The following is an 18406-nucleotide window of genomic DNA, read 5'->3' on the forward strand; positions in this document are numbered from 1 at the left end:
CACTGAGCTTGATCTCCATGTCAAGCTCACCTGTCAAATAAATCCACTGCTGCTTTTAAGTCCCAGCACAAGGAAGAGCAGCACACCAATGTGCTCAGGGAAGGATCCAGGGACTGGCATTTCCCAACACTCTGGCAGTCAGGACAGCAGTGTTGAGCCACCTCCTGAGTTACATCAGGCAGCAGAACAGGAATGTTTCCACACCAAGGGCTCTGCTGAAGCAAGTCCTCAGCAGGACTGACTCCAGCACTTCCAGCTTGGGAGTGCTACTGTCCTGAGAGCCCAGGAGCAAAGCCACAAGCGTGGAATCCTCTGGGGCTGTGTGACAAAGGCTGCAGTGTGGGCACAGACTCCTGCCACAGCACCTCCCAAACTGACTGAACATCAAAGGGCACCTAATTTGCAATCAGCATTTGGCTAGAAATGTACCACAAGGCCTGGCTGTGGTGTTTTGCTTCAGGCAGCACCAAACCAGTGGAATAACGAGGTGGGAGCTACAAGGCTTTCAAGAGGCTGGAGCCAGATGACCTTCAAGGCCCCTTCCAGCCCAGGTCATTCCATGATGGTTCTGTGGTAGGACCTAAAAATCTGCACTGGCAGAATAGAAACTCATCTTCTACCATTGTAGGAGGTCTTTATTAAATACAATTAACAGCATGTGCCACAGATAAGCAAATGATCTTTGACCATGAGCACAGAAAATATTTGGGCACCAATATGCTGCCACATACCTAAAAATGTCTCTTAACTCCCCTGTCCACTATCCATGGGAAAGACTTCTGCATTTTCTCTCAGAGAATCATGGAACACCCAGACTTGGAAGAGTCCCACAGGGATCATGGATCCAGCTCCTGGCCCTGCCCAGACACCCCAACAACCCCACCCTGGGCATCCCTGGTGTCCAAACCCTCCTGGAGCTCTGGCAGCCTCGGGGCTGTGCCCATTCCCTGGGGAGCCTGGGCAGTGCCAGCACCTCTGGGGGAAGGACCTTGCCCTGATCTCCAGGGATTCTCCTGACCCTGCCCTGGCAGAGCAGGGGAGGTTTCACTTTCCTCAGTATTGTCAGCTCCTCTCTGATTGCTCCAGTTCACCAGCCAGGAGAACTCACCACCCCTTGGAAACACTTTCAAAAACCTGTTTATTTTTAGCAAGGCCTCCTCCTGTACCTGGAGAGACCTGTGGCACAAGCCACAGAACACACTAAAACCCCAGCTGGCCTTGACAACCAAACAAAACAGAACCAAAGCAAAAGAATCTAAATGGTTTGTTGTTCTATCACAAATGTGACCACCTGAGGTTACCCAGGGGCAGAAGAGCCCTACCTGCCTTCAGGAAGACGTTCCCATATTTTTGTGGTCAAGACACAAGAAGAACCCAATTAATGATGCCTCTTTCTCCCCTGCAAGCCCACAGGTGGGGGAAGAGGGGGACTCTCCACAGGACATGGGTAAGTCTGGATACTCCCCCACCCCAGGCTACACAGGAGCATCCCAGGAGTGGGAGGAACTCACTTGCTGGTTGGCCATTGTGTGGTACCACCAGAATAGCCTTGTAGTGATGTAGTAAGCCACCACCACGTCCACAGTGTAGTGGTCATGAGCAAGGAGGATGCAGAACATCCCCACCATGCTGAGCGCCCAGCAGAGCCAGTGGTACCACCAGAGTCGCCGTGGGGAATCTGCAAGGAAGCACAAGCAGGGGTTACTTCAAAGTGGAGCCTTATCAGGACTTCTGCTGTGATTAGCAGAGGTCATGGACTGCAATCCTGGCTGATACAGAGATGCCTATGCAGAGATTAAGAGCAGGAATGCTGAGATGACAAAAGAAGTATCACTCTCTTAAGGTGCAGCTTAAAATTGTACTCAGGGTAATGAGATCCTGGGAAATGACAATGGTTATGAAATCTTTGAGAAAGATATAATATACCCTGGCCAGTCAAATTAACCTGCTTGTGTTTAGATTGCATAGTGGGAAGGAATTGTGAGGGTGGGCAGGCCCTGGCACAGGGTGCCCAGAGCAGCTGTGGCTGCCCCTGGATCCCTGGCAGTGTCCAAGGCCAGGCTGGACTTTGGGGCTTGGAACAACCTGGGATGGTGGAAGGTGTCCCTGCCCATGGCAGGGGGTGGGATGAGATGGGCTTTAAGCTCCCTTCCAACCCAAACCATTGCAATCCCTCTGGTGAAGATTTTTTTCCCTAATACCCAGCTGGAGGCCGTTTCCTGTCATGGTGGAAAACCCAGGTATTTTAACTGGAATTGTTCAGCAGGGAGCACACAGAGATCTCAGCCAGGAAGGAACCCCCACCAGGAGAGCAGCAGGGCACTCACACTCTTTGATGAACAGGTAGGTGAGGGTTAGGATGACGGTGTGGCCACTGTACAGGTAGTCCCCACACATGTTGTGGGAGCCCGTGATGGACAAGCCTCCGCCAGCAATCAACTTCATTATCCTTCTCAGGTGAGATTCCCAGTCTCCAAAAAGCTGGTGGGACAGCAAAACACAGAAACACAGTAAAATATCAGCTCAAAGCAATGGTTTTAACTAGCAATTTGACCTTTTGGATCTTCTCCCTTTCTGCTTTGATCCACAAGATCAATCAGCAGATTTATAAATCCTCATCCTTTCCCAAAAGCTGGCAGCACATTTCTAGCAGGAAAAAGACACAAGTGATTTGATGCTTTGCACCTCTTGTAGCTGGTGCTCAGGTTGGATTTTCCTTCTGTTCAAGAGGCACCACATTCTAAAATAAATGAGGTTTAATTTAGTCCATGTTGTTGGTAACAGTGCAGGCCCCACTGGCGCTCATCCAACAGAAACCAGGAGGAACTGCCCAGGCTGAACAGGATCTGATGAACAGAAGAGCATCTCACTCCAAACCCTGAGGCCTTGGAAAAGCCTGCAACATTATTTCTTTCCACTTCCCCTTCCAACAGAAACATCTGTGGTGTCTGTCAGAGCACGGTGCCAGACAGGGATCTCCCTCCATCCCCAACCATGGCACTGGCTCACAGAGCATTCCTGAAAAAACTTCAGTTTGCCCAAGGAAAGCCAATCCAAGCAAACCAAGTCCCTCCTGTGAGGACACTCTGCTCCCTCTCCCAAGTGAACAAGGGCAGCTGGCACTGCCCAAGACTTTTCAGCTCTTAGCCAAGGCCAAATATTAAACAAACCCACCAAAAATGCATGCCATGGGCCAAGCAGGATGTGTGGAGAACCTCTGGGACCCATCAAGAAGCAGGGACTAATGGATCCATGCACACATGTGCTGCATCTTCACCTCATTTTATGGCGTTTGAAAATCCATGGAAACCATTGAACTGCCAGAAAGAAAAAACAGATCCCCCAGGCTGGCCATCATGCTTTGATTTTAAAGCTTGGCCTTGCTTTAAGAAGTGAAAATTAATAATTTCTGACAGACTTGAGCATGTTCTTTGCAGGAATTAAACATTTCCTGCTAACAGTTGCTCAAAAACACTAAACTGCTCCCCAAAGCCCACTTTTCACAATCACTGAGAACTCAATAAGGTGTTGAGAGGTTATTCTTTTCCCACCAGCACACTTAAAGCTTTTAAGAAAACTCCTTAATCTTATCAGGGCCCTTGCTTGTCTCTACTTGAGTAATGAGAAGGATTTGCCAACGCCGTAAATTCCTCAAATTCCCCAAACAGATTTATTCACTTCAGCCCATAAATACCTGTGTTCTCTCTTTTTTAATTTCCTAGCAGCAGGCTGCTCAAACACAGTGCTGTATCCTCTCCCACTCACTTCTCTTTCCAAAATCCCTCCAAAAGCCACAAAGGTTCTGCCTTGGCAAACACTGGCTGGATTTCCCCGTGGAAACAAAGCATTTTGGCTTTGTTTGGAATGTGCCAATCCTCACCCAAACAACAATCAAAGATCAAGTCCAATCAGGATTTTACTACCTGTACCTCAGCACGTGGATCAAGTCCCATCAGGATTTTACTGCCTGTACCTCAGTGATTTTTACAACCTGCCACCTGATTTATGGCTGTGCTTCTGCCCTTTCTCCTGCTTCAACTGCATCACAGGACAACCAGCCCCAGGAATTGCAGTAAGGGCCAGGATTCCAGCAAGGCTGGGATGACCAGAGCAACACCACCAGCCCTGCCCCTCCTCCACCCTGAGCATGTGAATGATCCTTCCAGGCTCACCACAAGGGTCAAGCACCTCTGTCCCAGTAGCCTGGTTTCATCCACAGCTTTCACAAGCCTAATTTATCCCTCAGAGTCAGTGCTGGACTGGGGAGGAGGTGAGAAGTCTCTCTGGGCCATTTTCAACTATGAATCATATTTGGATTTGACACACTGAGGTGTGTATTTATTTAGAAACCAGTGACTCACATGGCAAAGGTTGTGCACCTTCAACAGCTTCAGTGGGGACAAGAACATGCTAATCATGCAAATTAGTTGAAAATGGCACAGAAATTGGGTAGCTCAGTGCTTTGAAAAGGATAGGAATTCCTGCCCTGCCCTGCAGCATCTGTCAATACCTCCACTGAGAGGGCAGCCAGCAACCTGCAGAAGGATGTCCCTGTCACACCAAACCAGTGCTCTCAAATTAAAATTACAGAATGGTTTGGGCTGGTTTGGGCTTAAAGTTCATCCAGTGACCCCTGCCACGGGCAGGGACTCCTTCCACTATCCCAGGCTGCTCCAAGCCCCATCCAGCCTGGCCTTGGGCACTGCCAGGGATCCAGGGGCAGCCACAGCTGCTCTGGGCACCCTGTGCCAGGGCCTGCCCACCCTCCCAGGAACAATTCCTTCCCAATATCCCATCTCTAACCCTGTCCTTTGGCAGTTTGAACCCATTCCCTGTGTCCTGGCACTCCAGTTCCTGATGCAGGGTCCTTCTCCAGCTTCTTGCATCCTTTCAGACCCTGGAAGGAGCTGTGATGTCCCCACACAACCTTCCCTTCTCCAGGCTGAACAATCCCAGCCTGGCTCCAGAGGGAAGCTGCTCTAGTCCCCTCAGCAACTCCATGGCCTCCTCTGGACCTGCTCCAACGTTCCATGCCTGGCTGGGGGCACCAGAACTGTGCACAGAATGCTGGGGGGGCTCTCTTGAGAGCAGGGCAGAGGGGCAGAATCCCCTCCCTTAGAAACACTTCTTGAGAAAGCAGTTTGGGGACCAGCAGGACGAGGGGGAGACACACATGGCAGGGCAGCCAGAAGGAATTTACCTTTGGAGAACACTTGAAATGCATTCCAGGTACTGGGAGTGTAGTCACGTACATGGTAATACACCGGTACAGGTATAGTGTGCCAACTATACAGAAAAATCTTCTGCTAATTATAGACCTGGCAGGGAGAAAAAACAGGCAGAAATAAGGAGGTCACTCAAGGCAAGTAAAATCCACAAAGGTAAATAAAACAAACCACCAGCTGTTTTCTCCTGATGCTTTGGAAACTCGTGACACTGATGGCTTACACCTGGGAATGCTGAACTACTCCACAAATATTCCCACGCCTTCCAGGCCAGGAGCACAGGAGCAGCTCAACTCACACTGCCCTTGAAGGTGATTACAGGAAATCTAAGGATTAGGACACAGAAGCCTGTGCAGATTGGGTGCTGAAGACATTAAAGGGGATTTCATGCCCCATACCTCCCATCAGCTGGGGCCATTACTGATTTCCTATTCGAGGCAGGGGATGAAGTTATAGTATTTCATTCTGAGATGAACAGGAGTAAGTTTATTTCAGCTGACACACAATTTAGTGATTTCAAAGGGTCCCCTTTGTAACCAGAGTGAGAGAACACATCTTTCCTGAGCAGCATTATAAAGGAAGCAGTTCACATCAGCAAGGAAAGCTCCCAAATAAAAATGCAGAGCTGCTCTGGCTGCAGGACAGAGTTTTTGCAGGGAAGCCACTCAGCAGCCACAGCTGCAGAGATATTTATTAGTGAGGGCTGATGTTCACAGAGAAGGCAGATGCATATCTGGGCTACCCTGAGGTGCTTCTGTAAATCCAGCACAAGCACCCAGGGTAAAGGATGGGCACAGGAGGGACAGCCAGCCCCAAAACTGCCCCACTGGGGTAACACCTAAAAACACCTCAAAGAAAGACAATTAAACCTCTCCTGGCACATCCAGCAGGACAGGAGCAACCTCTGGAGAGATGCTAAGGAGAGATCACTGCCAGGGTCACAGAAATCAGGGGTGAATCCAATTACAGCAATCACCCTTTGTGTGCCACTGGCTACAGACCCTGTGGGGTTTGGATCATTTCAAATCACTGTTCTTTGCACTTATGGCCATTTCAAGCTGCAGGTTCTGGCATTCACAGAACCCAAGAACAGCTGGACTGGAAGGGATCTTAAAACCCATCCATTCCCACCCCCTGGGGACACCTTCCACCTCCCACTGTCCCAGGCTGCTCCCAGCCCCATCCAGCCTGGCCTTGGGCACTGCCAGGGATCCAGGGGCAGCCACAGCTGCTCTGGGCACCCTGTGCCAGGGCCTGCCCACCCTCCCAGGAACAATTCCTTCCCAATATCCCATCCATCCCTGCCCTCTGGCAGTGGGAATCCACTCCCTGTGTCCTGTCCCTCCAGGCCATTCTAAAGAGTCTCCTTCTTTCTTGGAGATTCCTTTCATGCACTGGAATTCAGTGGTTGCTATTTTGCTCGCTTCTATAAAAATAATATCCCTATCAAGCTGAGCTCTTTCAAAACTCAAAATTGGCCACCTTTTAAAGTTTTCAGGGCTTCTGGCATGGTTTTTAAACTGGAGTGCTCTGCTCTTGGAGGACTATGAGTTTGCAGTGCTAGATCAGTAACACCTTGAGTGCCTTAATTTATCAGGAAAAATTCAGCTCTTGCAGGGTAAATACATTTTGCACTGGAGTACTCACTGCTGCAACACAGCATTCCAGACTTTTTTCTTCCCTCTCCTGGTGTAAAAATGGGCAAAGCTGTGTGTTAAGAATGATAATTATTAATCCTGCTCACCAACTGAAATTTAAGTGTGGAGGGCACCATTCCAGTGGGCCAGGGGTTCTCCTCTGAAGAGTTCTTCCCCTCAGATCTCACTCTTCTGGCTTTTAGAACCAGACATGAACCTGCTTTTTTCTTTGTAACATCAAGGCAAACAGGGGGTTGGGGATCATATTCTGAGAGACCAAAGAAGTGGCAGCATTTTAAATTAAAACTACCACTTGATTTGCTGGATTTGGCATATTTTACCTTAGGAAAGTCTGAAAGAGCTCTGCACTGTAATCTAAAGAAAAAACAAATTTAAAAAGCTTCCCATTTCCCTTTCTCCAGAGGATTTGCATGAGTGTGAGACTCAGCCAGCCAGCAAGTACAAGCTCCACACTTATTCCTGGCCCAGAGAGCTCCATTCCAGCTCTGCAGACCTCAGCAGAGCTGCTCCTTCAGCCCCATGAGCCAAGCACATGGCCAGCCCTGGCACTGTGCTTCTCCCACAGCATCTGGGAATGCTTCCCAGAGAAGTGCATCTGCCTCAGCAGCCTCCTTGAGCTCCCTGTGGAAACTCTGCCCAGCCAGACCTGCTCCTGCCCTCTGGAGAGACACCAGCCCAATCCCACACCATGGACAGCATTAGAATTGTGGAATCACAGAATGTTGGGGTTGGAAAAGACCTTAAAAAGCCCTTCCAGTTCCATCCTGCCATGGGCAGGAACACCTTCCACTATCCCAGGCTGCTCCAAGCCCCATCCAACCTGCCCTGGGACACTGCCAGGGATGAGGAAGCAGAATTGAGGAAGGCCCATCTGGCCCAGTGCCCTCCCTTTTCTCCTGAATTAAATCTCAAAAGGAAGGGATAACCCCACCACAAAAGGATTCAGCTCTTTCTGTAGCACTGAGTCACCACCCCTTTGGTGTGCACTATCCAAAACCACAAGAACAAGATCCTCCAGATAAAGCCACCTCACTGGGCTCCTGTTCCTGCCAGCACCTCTCCTGCTCTTCCCTTTCTCCTGCTCTTCTCTTTTCGCTGCCCAGCCACAGCTTGGGCCTCTGGGACCTTGATCCCTCTGCTCACAGAAAGAGGGGAAAGAGGGATTTTGGTCTTCAAAACATTCCATGATCAGTGCAAACACTGACCAAGCTCTGGGGCTCTCTGGCATCTTCCCCTAACACCAGAAAAGGCCCTTCCAAAGGAGACTTCCTCATTGGAATGAGATGACCTTTAGAGTCCCTTCCAGACCCAAACATTCTGTGATCCTATAACAAAATAAAAATAAACACCCCAAAGCAAATGGGGACATGGTAGGGGAGGACCTCCACATCTGCCAGTGACACCAATATATGTATGCTACCATCAACTCAACCCACATCTCCCTGCTTCAAATTCTTCAAGGATTCTGCTGTTCTTCACCTACAGGCTCTGCTCAGTTCCACCACAGGGTGTTTGATCCCTGGTATGGCCCTATTAACCCAACACCTCCTTCTTGAGAGCAATTCCACACTGCCTCCTGTAGATGTTTCCCTTGGGTTTAAAATCATGGAACACCCTGAGCTGGAAGGGACCTGCAGGGATCATGGATCCAGCTCCAGACCCTGCACAGACACCCCAACAATCCCACCCTGGGCATCCCTGGGAGCAGGATCCAAACCCTCCTGGAGCTCTGGCAGCCTCGGGGCTGTGCCCATTCCCTGGGGAGCCTGGGCAGTGCCATCACCCTCTGGGGGAAGAACCTTGCCCTGATCTCCAGCCTGACCCTGCCATGGTTCCAGCCATTCCCCTGGATCCTGGCTCACAGCTGCCCTCACAGGAGCATGAGTTGTGCTCCCTCTGAACATCATTTCATCCAACCCATGGCTTTCCACCCATGACCAAGGATTGATTTAACCACGCAGTCGAACACCAGCAGGTACCAGTTTCTCAGGGAACATTTGGACCTCTGCCTTCTGCACGAGCAGTTCACACTGCCTGCTATCTATTTCAGCTTTGAAAACTGAGATAAAAAGATCACAAGAAGCTTCATTTTGTTTGGGTGCAAACCAACATCTGCCCTCCAAAAGCCGTCAGAAGCACTCAAGTTTTGAAAAGGTTCTACTTACTTGTATTTTAAGAGCAGCCACTGAACAAACCACAGTCCTACAAGGATCATGCCGTTGATTTCACAAATAGAAAAAGCCCATTGCACCCGATCAAAGCGATCAAAAAATGCATCTGGGAGGGGAGGCTGCACCTCCTTGGGAGGCACTCGTTCATGGACCACCGAGATAGTCACCGTGGTGAAGACGAAACAAAAAAGTGCATAAATAAAAGCCAGGAGAGTCTTGCCCCACTCCATGGGATACTGCGAGCGCTCCGGCTCCGGCATGGGGATCTTGATCATCTCCTTCTTGAAGCCATTGGGGACCCCGTTGAGCTTGAGCGCGGCGCCGAAGCCGTTCTGGCCGGCGCCGGCGCGCACGTGCCCGTTGGCGTGGCCGTTCTTGTGAGCCTCCATGTGGTGAGCCATCTTCAGCCCCTCGATCATGTTCAGCAGCCGCTGGCCGCTGTCGGAAGACACCCGGCACAGAGGGGACCTCTTGAAATCCTCCTCCGTCAGGTTGATGAGGTCCCGCCCGGTGAAGCTCCTCAGGGGCTCACAGTACTCCGGCACGGCATTGTCCGTCAGCCAGCCGGCCACCTCCTCGGGCGACCAGAGCACCACCTCTTTCATGGCGCCGGGGACGCTGGCGCATGGGCTCAGAGCGGGCGGCGGGCGCTGCGGCTGCGGCTGCGGCGCGGCGGGCAGCTCCTCCTCGGCCTCATCTCGTCCCGGCAACGGCTCTGGCCGCGGCACAGCCCGTCCCTACCCGGCCCGCACCCGCGTGCGCCGCCGCGGGCAGCATAGGAAACGCGCTACTTCATCTTCCTGCTGCCATTCTTCCTCCTGGGCAGGGCGAGAAACAAACAGAAACAGGCATTAGTTCATGGCCAAAGCCAAAATTCCTGCACGGCGCCAGCTGTGCTCGGGATGGACAGAGCAGCAGATTTGAGCTCACAGCACTGTCCTCCCCGAGCTCGCTGTTGATGTCTTAAAAGATTTATCACCACTTTTCCTGCTCTCTATTTGTTACATTTTCCATTTCAATGCTCTGGGCCATAAGCAGCACCCAAACTCCTCTCACACTCATGGATTTAAGGAGCTACATGGATTTAATATTTGCTACTATTTGTGGTAGAAACCTTTCCTAACCCTCACAGACCGGCACCTCAGTGCAATGTGTGGCACCAGTGATTGAATACGGAACCTGTTTTTAACTCTACAAGGCAAAAACCATAAAATCACAAAATCTCAGACTGGTTTGGGTTGGAAGGGACCTCAAGGCTCATCCCATTCCAACACCCTGCCATGGGCAGGGACACTTTCCACGAGACCAGCTTGCTCCAAGTCCTGTCCAACCCACCCTAGAACTCCTCCAAGTTCCACATATAGTCATCAACACTGAAAAATGGAGGTAGATAAGCAAGGATCTATTCTCTGGACCAAAAGAGCAGCAGGAAAATCAATAATCAAGCAGATTACCCTGAAAATAAACCAAAGTATTTAGGTTTGCAGATATTTAGGAACTCTGTGAGGCAGATTTGACCATTTCCAGGGTATACTGCTCCAATTCAAAGAAATGTTTTCTATCAGCTAAAAAAAAAAGGAACCAGAAGAAAAAAAATTAAAGAAGAGGAACTAGTTAAGAAATTTCTATACTCAATGAATTGCAGAAATAGCTTAGAAAAGCTGATTGCTTCTGGTACAAAAGTTACAGGAACACAGAAATTACTTGCTTGGAGTCTCTTCCTGAATTTTTGTGACACGAGCAGCAAACAAGGCAGCGATGGCAGTGACCACCACCAGCAAATCCTCAGGCCTGAGGTGTTTATTCAACCACCAACCAACCAAAACTGCTCCTCCCCAGAGCAAGGAGAGGAAAGCAGTGGAAGCCCCACCATCCCACAGACCACGTGCCCCGCTGCAGCTTCATAAACATGAAGTGAGAAGGTAACAGCACAGGGAAAAAAAACCACTTCATATTTTCAAAAGTCAAATCAAGCCTTTATCAGCTGTAAGAGTATTTTTAGCCTCTTACAGGCTCCCAAGTGTTTGTGTTTCATCCAAGGGAGCAGCAAAGTTGTGACTGAGGAAAACCAAAATAATTTACTCTACTGGCACTATTCGAGCTGAAGTGGCTCAGAAGAGATACAGAACTTTACTCCTACACAATCATGACCACACTGCACATCAATTCAGTTTTTGACTTGTCACCTCTAAGCTCAACAAGAAACACCAGGTAAAGTTTTAAATTTGTTTTTCCATGGAACAAAGTGTGATGGTAGGGAAAAGAAAAAGCCTTGGATGGAAGGGCTGGCAGTAGTTTGGACAGGCCACCTCTCACTTCCTGGACACACCAGGAATGTGCAGTATTTAAATCCACTGAGCAGGCAGGGATGAAGATGACTCTTCCACTTTCTGCATCCCTGTGTTGTCTTAAAGCAGAAGTGAGGATGCAGCTCTGTTTGCTTCCTTTTCTTTCAACACTGAGGAAGGCTTTCAAGCCACAGATTGCTTCATTATTCAAGTTGTGTTTAGCAAATCAGTATTTAGTTACAGAGCTCTGAACATGGAAAAAGGATGGCCTGAATTATGCATGGTAACCCACATTAGAAGCTCCTACAAGGCTGGGGCTGAGCAGCAGCTCAGCTCCATCCGCCCGTCTCCGTGTGCTCCTTTCAGATCCCAGCTCTGGCAGCACGAATTCCCAACAGACAACCCTAACAGACTTCTTGTTGCTTCCCAGGATGGCACCTCACAATGTTGATAAAGCCAAAGTTATTTATTTTTAATGCTGTTCCCCCACCCAAGCTCTGGGACCAGCTCCCCGTGCTGTTTCACAGCCTCTCTGAGCCTTGGGTTTACAATCCAGCCTGGATCTGGGGATGTCCAAGCACTCTGTGGGCCAATATTCATTAAATCTTTCCACTTTTCAACACTGGAGTGCCTGACTCCCAGTTTCCCAAATCCCTGAACCTGACAGAACAGCTTCCTGCCCACCCCAGAGACATTTTTAAGGATTCAGAATCCCACAGACACAGTTCAGGAGCCTGTAGCCAACCTTCAAATTACATCCCCACTGCCAGGGAAGGTCTAGATTGGACACTGGGAAAAATGAAAATTGTCCAGCCCTAGAATAGGCTGCTCAGGACAGTGTCAGTCACCATCCCTGCCTGGAGGGATTTAGAACATTTGTAGATGTGGCACCTGGGGACATGGGTGAGTGGTGGCCCTGGGAGTGCAGGGGGAGTGATTAACTCCATGAGCTTAGAGGGCTTTTCCAACCTAAACCATTCCCTGATTACATTCCATTCAAAGCTGCCAGCAAATTCTAAGATGAGCTCCAGATGGAAAAATCTGTTGCCAGCTGGAAATAGCACTCGGATTCTGGCACAAGAGTCCCAAAATGCTGGTGTGACCCCAGGATACCTGGCCTGGCAGCCTGACAAAAACCAATGTGCCTTGCAATAAAACTGCAGGTTTGGGAAATATTGCTGGAAACTACAGTCAGTTCCAAAATGTGCAATCCCAGCCCACTGCTCTCCCGCCACCAGTGTAAATCACTATCAAGCACCTTTTGTAAATGCAGAGTAAATGATACAGGAGGAAAGGTAATCCTCTGCCAAGGACACAGGCCATGGAGATGAGCTGTTTTCACTGAGAGTTAAAATGAGGAAAACCAACCAAAATTTTTAACACCACTTATTATTCAAGACTGTTTTCACAGCCTGTCTAATGGGGGAGGAATAGGAAAAAAAAAAGCTTCTTTACTCACACCTTCCAGTTTGTCACATTAAAAATTCCTCATTTCCTATGGTGTATCCACAAAAACTTGATGGAGGGTGGGTTTGCAGAAACTCACAGCTCTCACTGACCCCCTCCCTTCCACAGAAAGTCTTCTCCTCTCCACACAAGACAGAAGGTGGGACCAGTGTCACCTGCAGCCAGGCCACACTGCCAGGCTCAGCATGGTCCCACGAGGATGGGGCACACACAAACCTCCCTAGCTCTGACACAGGTTCTCTAGCCTGGGGGACTAAAAATTCCCTCCATCCACAGCACAGCTGCCTCATTAAGGAGCCTGAACCCGACAAGGAATTATAAATAACAATGTGATTATCATAACAATACCAACTGCACCGTGATAATGATGCTGTGGGAAACCAGTACCTCAAAATAGCCACACAAAAGCAAGCAGGACGAAACAACCTCATCAAGGGCTCCAGGTCACACCTCCTCGTGCTTACAGGACCTTTTTTCCTGCTCCCAGCAAACACTGAAGTGCTAACTCAAAACATGGGGAGTAACTCCCACCACCACTTCCATCTACACCTTGGCCACAGTCACCTCAGAGGGTTAAACAGGTATTTGTTGTGTTCTGCTGCAACCCTGCCTATCAGGACCTGTTCTCCTGAGATGCAGCTGGGCACAAGGAGCAAAGATGGGAGCATCAACCCTTCTGGTTAAAGAACAGCATAATCAGCCATGAAATCATCAGTTGATTATTCCTCCACACTTAAAATCATGGAATGATCTGGCTTGGGAGGGACCTTAAAGCCCACCCAGTGCCCTGGGCAGGGACACCTTCCACTGTCCCAGGCTGCTCCAAGCCCCATCCAGCCTGGCCTTGGGCACTGCCAGGGATCCAGGGGCAGCCACAGCTGCTCTGGGCACCCTGTGCCAGGGCCTGCCCACCCTCCCAGGAACAATTCCTTCCCAATATCCCATCTATCCCTGCCCTCTGGCAGTTTAAAGCCATTCCCATGTCCTGGACCTCCATCCCTTGTCCCTCTCCAGCTCTCCTGGAGCTCTTTTAGGCTCTGGAAGGGTCTCTGAGCTCTCTCTGGAGCCTTTTCTTCTCCAGGAGAACAAACCAGGCTGGATCCAGAGCAGAGGGGCTCCAGTCCCTGGAGCATCTCCAAGGCCTCCTCTGGACCTGCCCTAACAGCTCCACATCTTTCCTGTGCTGAGGACAAGGCCTTTCTCCTTGCAAGCAGAAACTGTTAAGTCTCACAATTAACACTGAAGAGACAAAACCACATCCACTTAAACCAGCAAAAAAGCACCTCCCACATCCGTTTGTTCATCTCAAAACTCCTCCTAAAGCACTTTGAAATCCAATCAAAGCTAAGCAAACCTAAGCCTTCCAAAATCAAATTGTGCCCTGCTCGTGTTTGTGCTTTTATTCTCCAAGCTTTGCTGCCAGGGCAACAGTCACTATAGGAATCAGTCAAATAATAAGCTATTTCAGCAACTCTGTCACCAGGAGTCAGGAAATCCTTTCAGAAGCAGTGGGTGTGTTCCACTTGCAACCCTCAGCATCCTCCCCAGACAGCCCAGAAAAGTTGAGAGGATCTGACCCTCAGTGAAAAATGAGAGTCTAAATGAGAGAGGCTCATAAGCACAGCTGGAAGATTCAATAATTGTATTGTAAGGGCATTTTGGCCCTTGGAAAACAAACTCTGAAGTTCACACTGATGATGTGTGCACACAAATAAGCAGGAGAAACCCAGCTGATGTAAAGACTGAAGATTTAATGCTTTACAACCCAGCCCACCAGTGAATTCCCAACCCCACTGATGAGCAGGAGTCACACAGAGACTGAGTGCCCCAGATAAAAGCTGGGAGCTCTTGCCCTGTGCTTTTAGAGCACAAAACAAACTGTTCACAGCAGCAGGGCCTGAGTCACTGCTACAGCCACCTCCTCTCCAGGCATTTCATCATGGCCAACAATAACACTCTGACACCTCAATAACTGGACATCCTGTACTTGACAAGCACCAATTTGCACGGAAACAGAGCTGCCTGCCACAAATTATGTGCTGGATAGCCCTAACAAGATCTCAAGCAGTGTTTCCCTCCCTCCAGGACAGACTTGCCTCCAAGCCAGCATCATCCCCTTCTCACTACTAAAATGCAAGAAACTGCCAGCAGTGTGCAACAGACCACTAAAGTTGGGTTTGTGCAGGAAATGCAAATATATGCAAATGTAAAAAAGCTGGAAGTATAACACTGAGGCACAGGTGGGCTCACAAGTTGCACAGAGCTTCAAGATGGGTTTCCAAGGTCAGCCCCAGATGGAAAACATTGGCCTGGGGACAGTAAGCCAGAGCAAGTGGAGCTACTATTATGAAAAGAGAGGCTGGGATGAAAATGGAAATGTGGAAACACCCATATTCCCTGAACAGCTACTTACACAGCTTCAGAAGGAGAAAAAGCCCTGCCTGAATACTACATAAATCCCTGAGCAGCCTGGCTTTTTCTAAATTACTTGATACCAAGAAAAAGAAACCCTCACCATAGATTTTCTATCCTAATTGAATTTCAAAAAAAAACACCCAGAAATGAAGATTCACTCAGGGGTGCCACAGCTCAACTGGGTGAGCTTTAAGATCCTTCCAACCCAAACCATTCTGTGATTTTATGAATAATCTGCTCAGACACCAGGATCCTCAATGCTTCAGCAGCTTCCTAGAGCAGAACCAACCCACCCAGCTCCCCCCAAACCAACCCACACCCCACGGGCACCACGCCATGCTCAAACCTTGCCCACGTGGGATCTGGACAGGAGCAGCCCTGAGTGTCTGTGGGTTCTGTGCTCAGGCAGCAGCAAGTTCTGGCTGCTGTCCCCAGCACAGCTGAACACACATCCCTGTGATGCCTCAGGATCTGGGTCAGCCAGAGATAGGGCAGGGCTGGAAATAGAGCCCTGTGTCCTCCTGCAACCCCGCAGACAATCCGCTACTGAAGAGCACAGAGCAGCACTCACCATCCTCCTGAGACTGCCCAAACCTCCCCAGACTGACACACAAACAACAAAACACCTTCAAAGGAAAACACATGAAACATGGAAAAGGCAGAAAAAAGTGTGGGGGGTTTTTTTCCCTACAAGGCAGGGCAGAAGGATGGAAGCAGGAAAATAAGGAGAGACTAAACGTTTGTGACATGCTCCATATTTTAGCTCACTTAGGGCAGGTGTTTCAGGGTTTTTGTGATGTTTTTTTTACCTCCAGTGACTACCTAAAAGCCATTTATTATTAGAAAGTCAGATTTGTTGTAAACCTCTGGGAATCTAAGTGGCAGCATGAATTTAAAATTTAAAAAATCCTGGGAACAGAAAGGGAAGCTGTGCCCAAGGAAACCAAGAGCAGTCTTGTGACTGATGGTAATGTGGCTCTGAAATGCAGACTCCAGCATAATTTGCCAAACCAGCCATGCAGATTAGGAAAAGGAAACCTGGCAGAAATCACAGAGAAAACAGATCCTCACTGCAGACTTAAATCAGTTACTTGACATGTTTTTTTAATATTAGGGTTTGTTACTGGCCGTGTATGAGACAGTAGCCAGACCACAACAGTTGCTCCCTCCCAACTGCCTTTTGCCAGGGCTGTAACTAAAGCAAAAGAAAACTAAGTTTACATGCTAGGATTCCCAGCCTAGAATAATATTTCCATATTTCATTAGCAATATAAATATTTTATTTCAAACATCCTACTTTTGAAGTCCCAACACATCAGACCCACATCAAAAAGACTCCAAGCCTCCAAAGCTGAAATGGGAATATCTATAGATCTTCATGTACAATGCCATTCTCTGCACTTCAGCTGGTACTTTTCATAAACCCACCCAAAAGACACACCATCAACATTATTCATTTTCAATGCCATTCTTCTTGGAAAACATAACAATCCCTGGGTTTGTCTTTATTAATTTAGTTTCATGTAACACTGAGTGTTCCTTGGTCTGAAAGATAAAACACCACACATACTCAAGATTATTTCTGTTATAAATAGTCTGAACTTTTGAACACAGAGCTCTCTTTTTTCCAGCAGTGCCTGCTCAGAGTTGCAACAAAAATCAAATAAGTCTCACCAAGATATGTATCTGCAGGAAGGAGAGGAAGGCTCTTATTGCATAGTTGGTCTAGAAAAAATCAGAAACACAGGAAAGGGAAGAAAAAGGAAAAAAATCCCAAACTATCTTGACTGCCAACAAGTTATGCAGCCTGCATGGTGGGGATGTGTCTGACTAGAGCCAGATCTCCTGACATCACAGATGAACTGTCCTGGCATCTTCCTTTTCGTGGTTATGCTACAAGCAGGAAAAACCCTCTCAGTTTATTTGCCAAATCCCAGAACCTTTCTTTACTCTCCATCATGGCAGCCAAATCCCTCTGTTTGCAGTGGAGATCTGCCACTGCTGGCCTTGGCCCTGATGGCAAAAACCAGCTCCAGCAAACCCAGCATGGCTGGGGACACAAATCCTCCCCTTCCCAGTCCAGCCATCCTGCACCTCCTTCTTCAAAAGCCACAAGGGGGGTGCCAAACAATTCAGAGCAGCTCTGGCCCCTGCTCCAAGGGGCTCTGGCCCTTGAAGTTGCTTTTAATGAACAACTTCATTGTTGCTGCTCAGTGTTTTGGGCACTGAATGTGACACCTAGATGATTCAACAAGCTCCAAATTTCAGAATTTGGTCTCCAGAAACCCAAGCTGTTCCTTGCCCAGTGCTGCAAAGTCACTTTATCTGTGTGTCAGACTATTCCTACTCATTCCAGCAACTGCTCCTACTGGGCTGCTCCCAATCCATGTCAGATGTGACACCGCTCCCCTCGATGATCTGTGACACCAGCAAATCCTGCTCCAATCTTGCTGCTGACAACAAGTGGGCACTGAACACAAAGAGGAAGAATTCACAAACATCCTCTCTGGAACATGAAGCATTCCTTACAATTTTAACTGAGAGATAACTGAAGATCACAAAACAACACTGAAAACACGCTTCCTTCCACACTGACAGCAATGGTGTGTCAGTGTGTACATGTCAAACAACTGCACAGACCACAAGCAGAGTCACTTGAAGTCACTGCAGTGTGTTCAAAGGCTGCAAAATTTGTTTTATACATTCACCTCAGCTCAAAAGTTATGATCAATTAAGTTCACAAAGAAGGAGAAATAAAAGAAGATAAAAAACTCAGATCTCGCCATCTAACTGTTCTGGAAATTATGAATATTTCAACAACCACCTGAAAGCCTCAGAAGTAAGTTCCTCCTGCAGACACATCCAATTGCCTCTAACTTCCTTTTCTAGTGGCACTTGAGGCACAGGGACATGCCTGTGTGATATTGCCCTAACAACTTTATGGAGATGTCCATCAGCCCCCTGGTTACAGACGATCCCAGGGAATATCTGTGGAACAGTGGCACTCAGCCATCCTTTCTTCTGCAGAAAGTCACTCCACTATCTGGCACACTGAACAGGAATGTCTGGAGGGCTGGGTAACAGTTCCACAGGCTGAACTGGCAGGATTTGAACACACCAATTAAATCAGCTCCAAAAGGAACCCGTAATTCCAGCCAAACAAGGGAATCTCAGCTGGAGGT

At 48.7% G+C, this 18406-nt stretch overlaps 1 protein-coding gene across 4 annotated transcripts in view; it reads right to left on the bottom strand.

The window, feature by feature from the left end:
• SGMS1 (sphingomyelin synthase 1) overlaps positions 1–18406 on the bottom strand; it is a 171000-nt gene that overhangs the window by 2795 nt on the left and 149799 nt on the right. For 3 of the 4 annotated variants that reach the window (XM_056495524.1, XM_056495525.1, XM_056495526.1), the window contains 4 exons: positions 9049–9872; positions 5201–5318; positions 2328–2481; positions 1512–1678 (listed from right to left, as the gene is read on the bottom strand). In XM_056495524.1, coding sequence (XP_056351499.1) covers positions 1512–1678; positions 2328–2481; positions 5201–5318; positions 9049–9659 — 1050 coding nt within the window. In that variant the 5' untranslated portion in view covers positions 9660–9872. Of the gene's footprint in view, positions 1–1511; positions 1679–2327; positions 2482–5200; positions 5319–9048; positions 10007–18406 lie in introns of all 4 variants that reach the window. The other variant, XM_056495523.1, reaches the window with a different exon arrangement.

The sequence above is a fragment of the Oenanthe melanoleuca genome, chromosome 6, assembly GCF_029582105.1.
Source record: "Oenanthe melanoleuca isolate GR-GAL-2019-014 chromosome 6, OMel1.0, whole genome shotgun sequence".
In the NCBI taxonomy this organism is placed as follows: Eukaryota; Metazoa; Chordata; class Aves; order Passeriformes; family Muscicapidae; genus Oenanthe; species Oenanthe melanoleuca.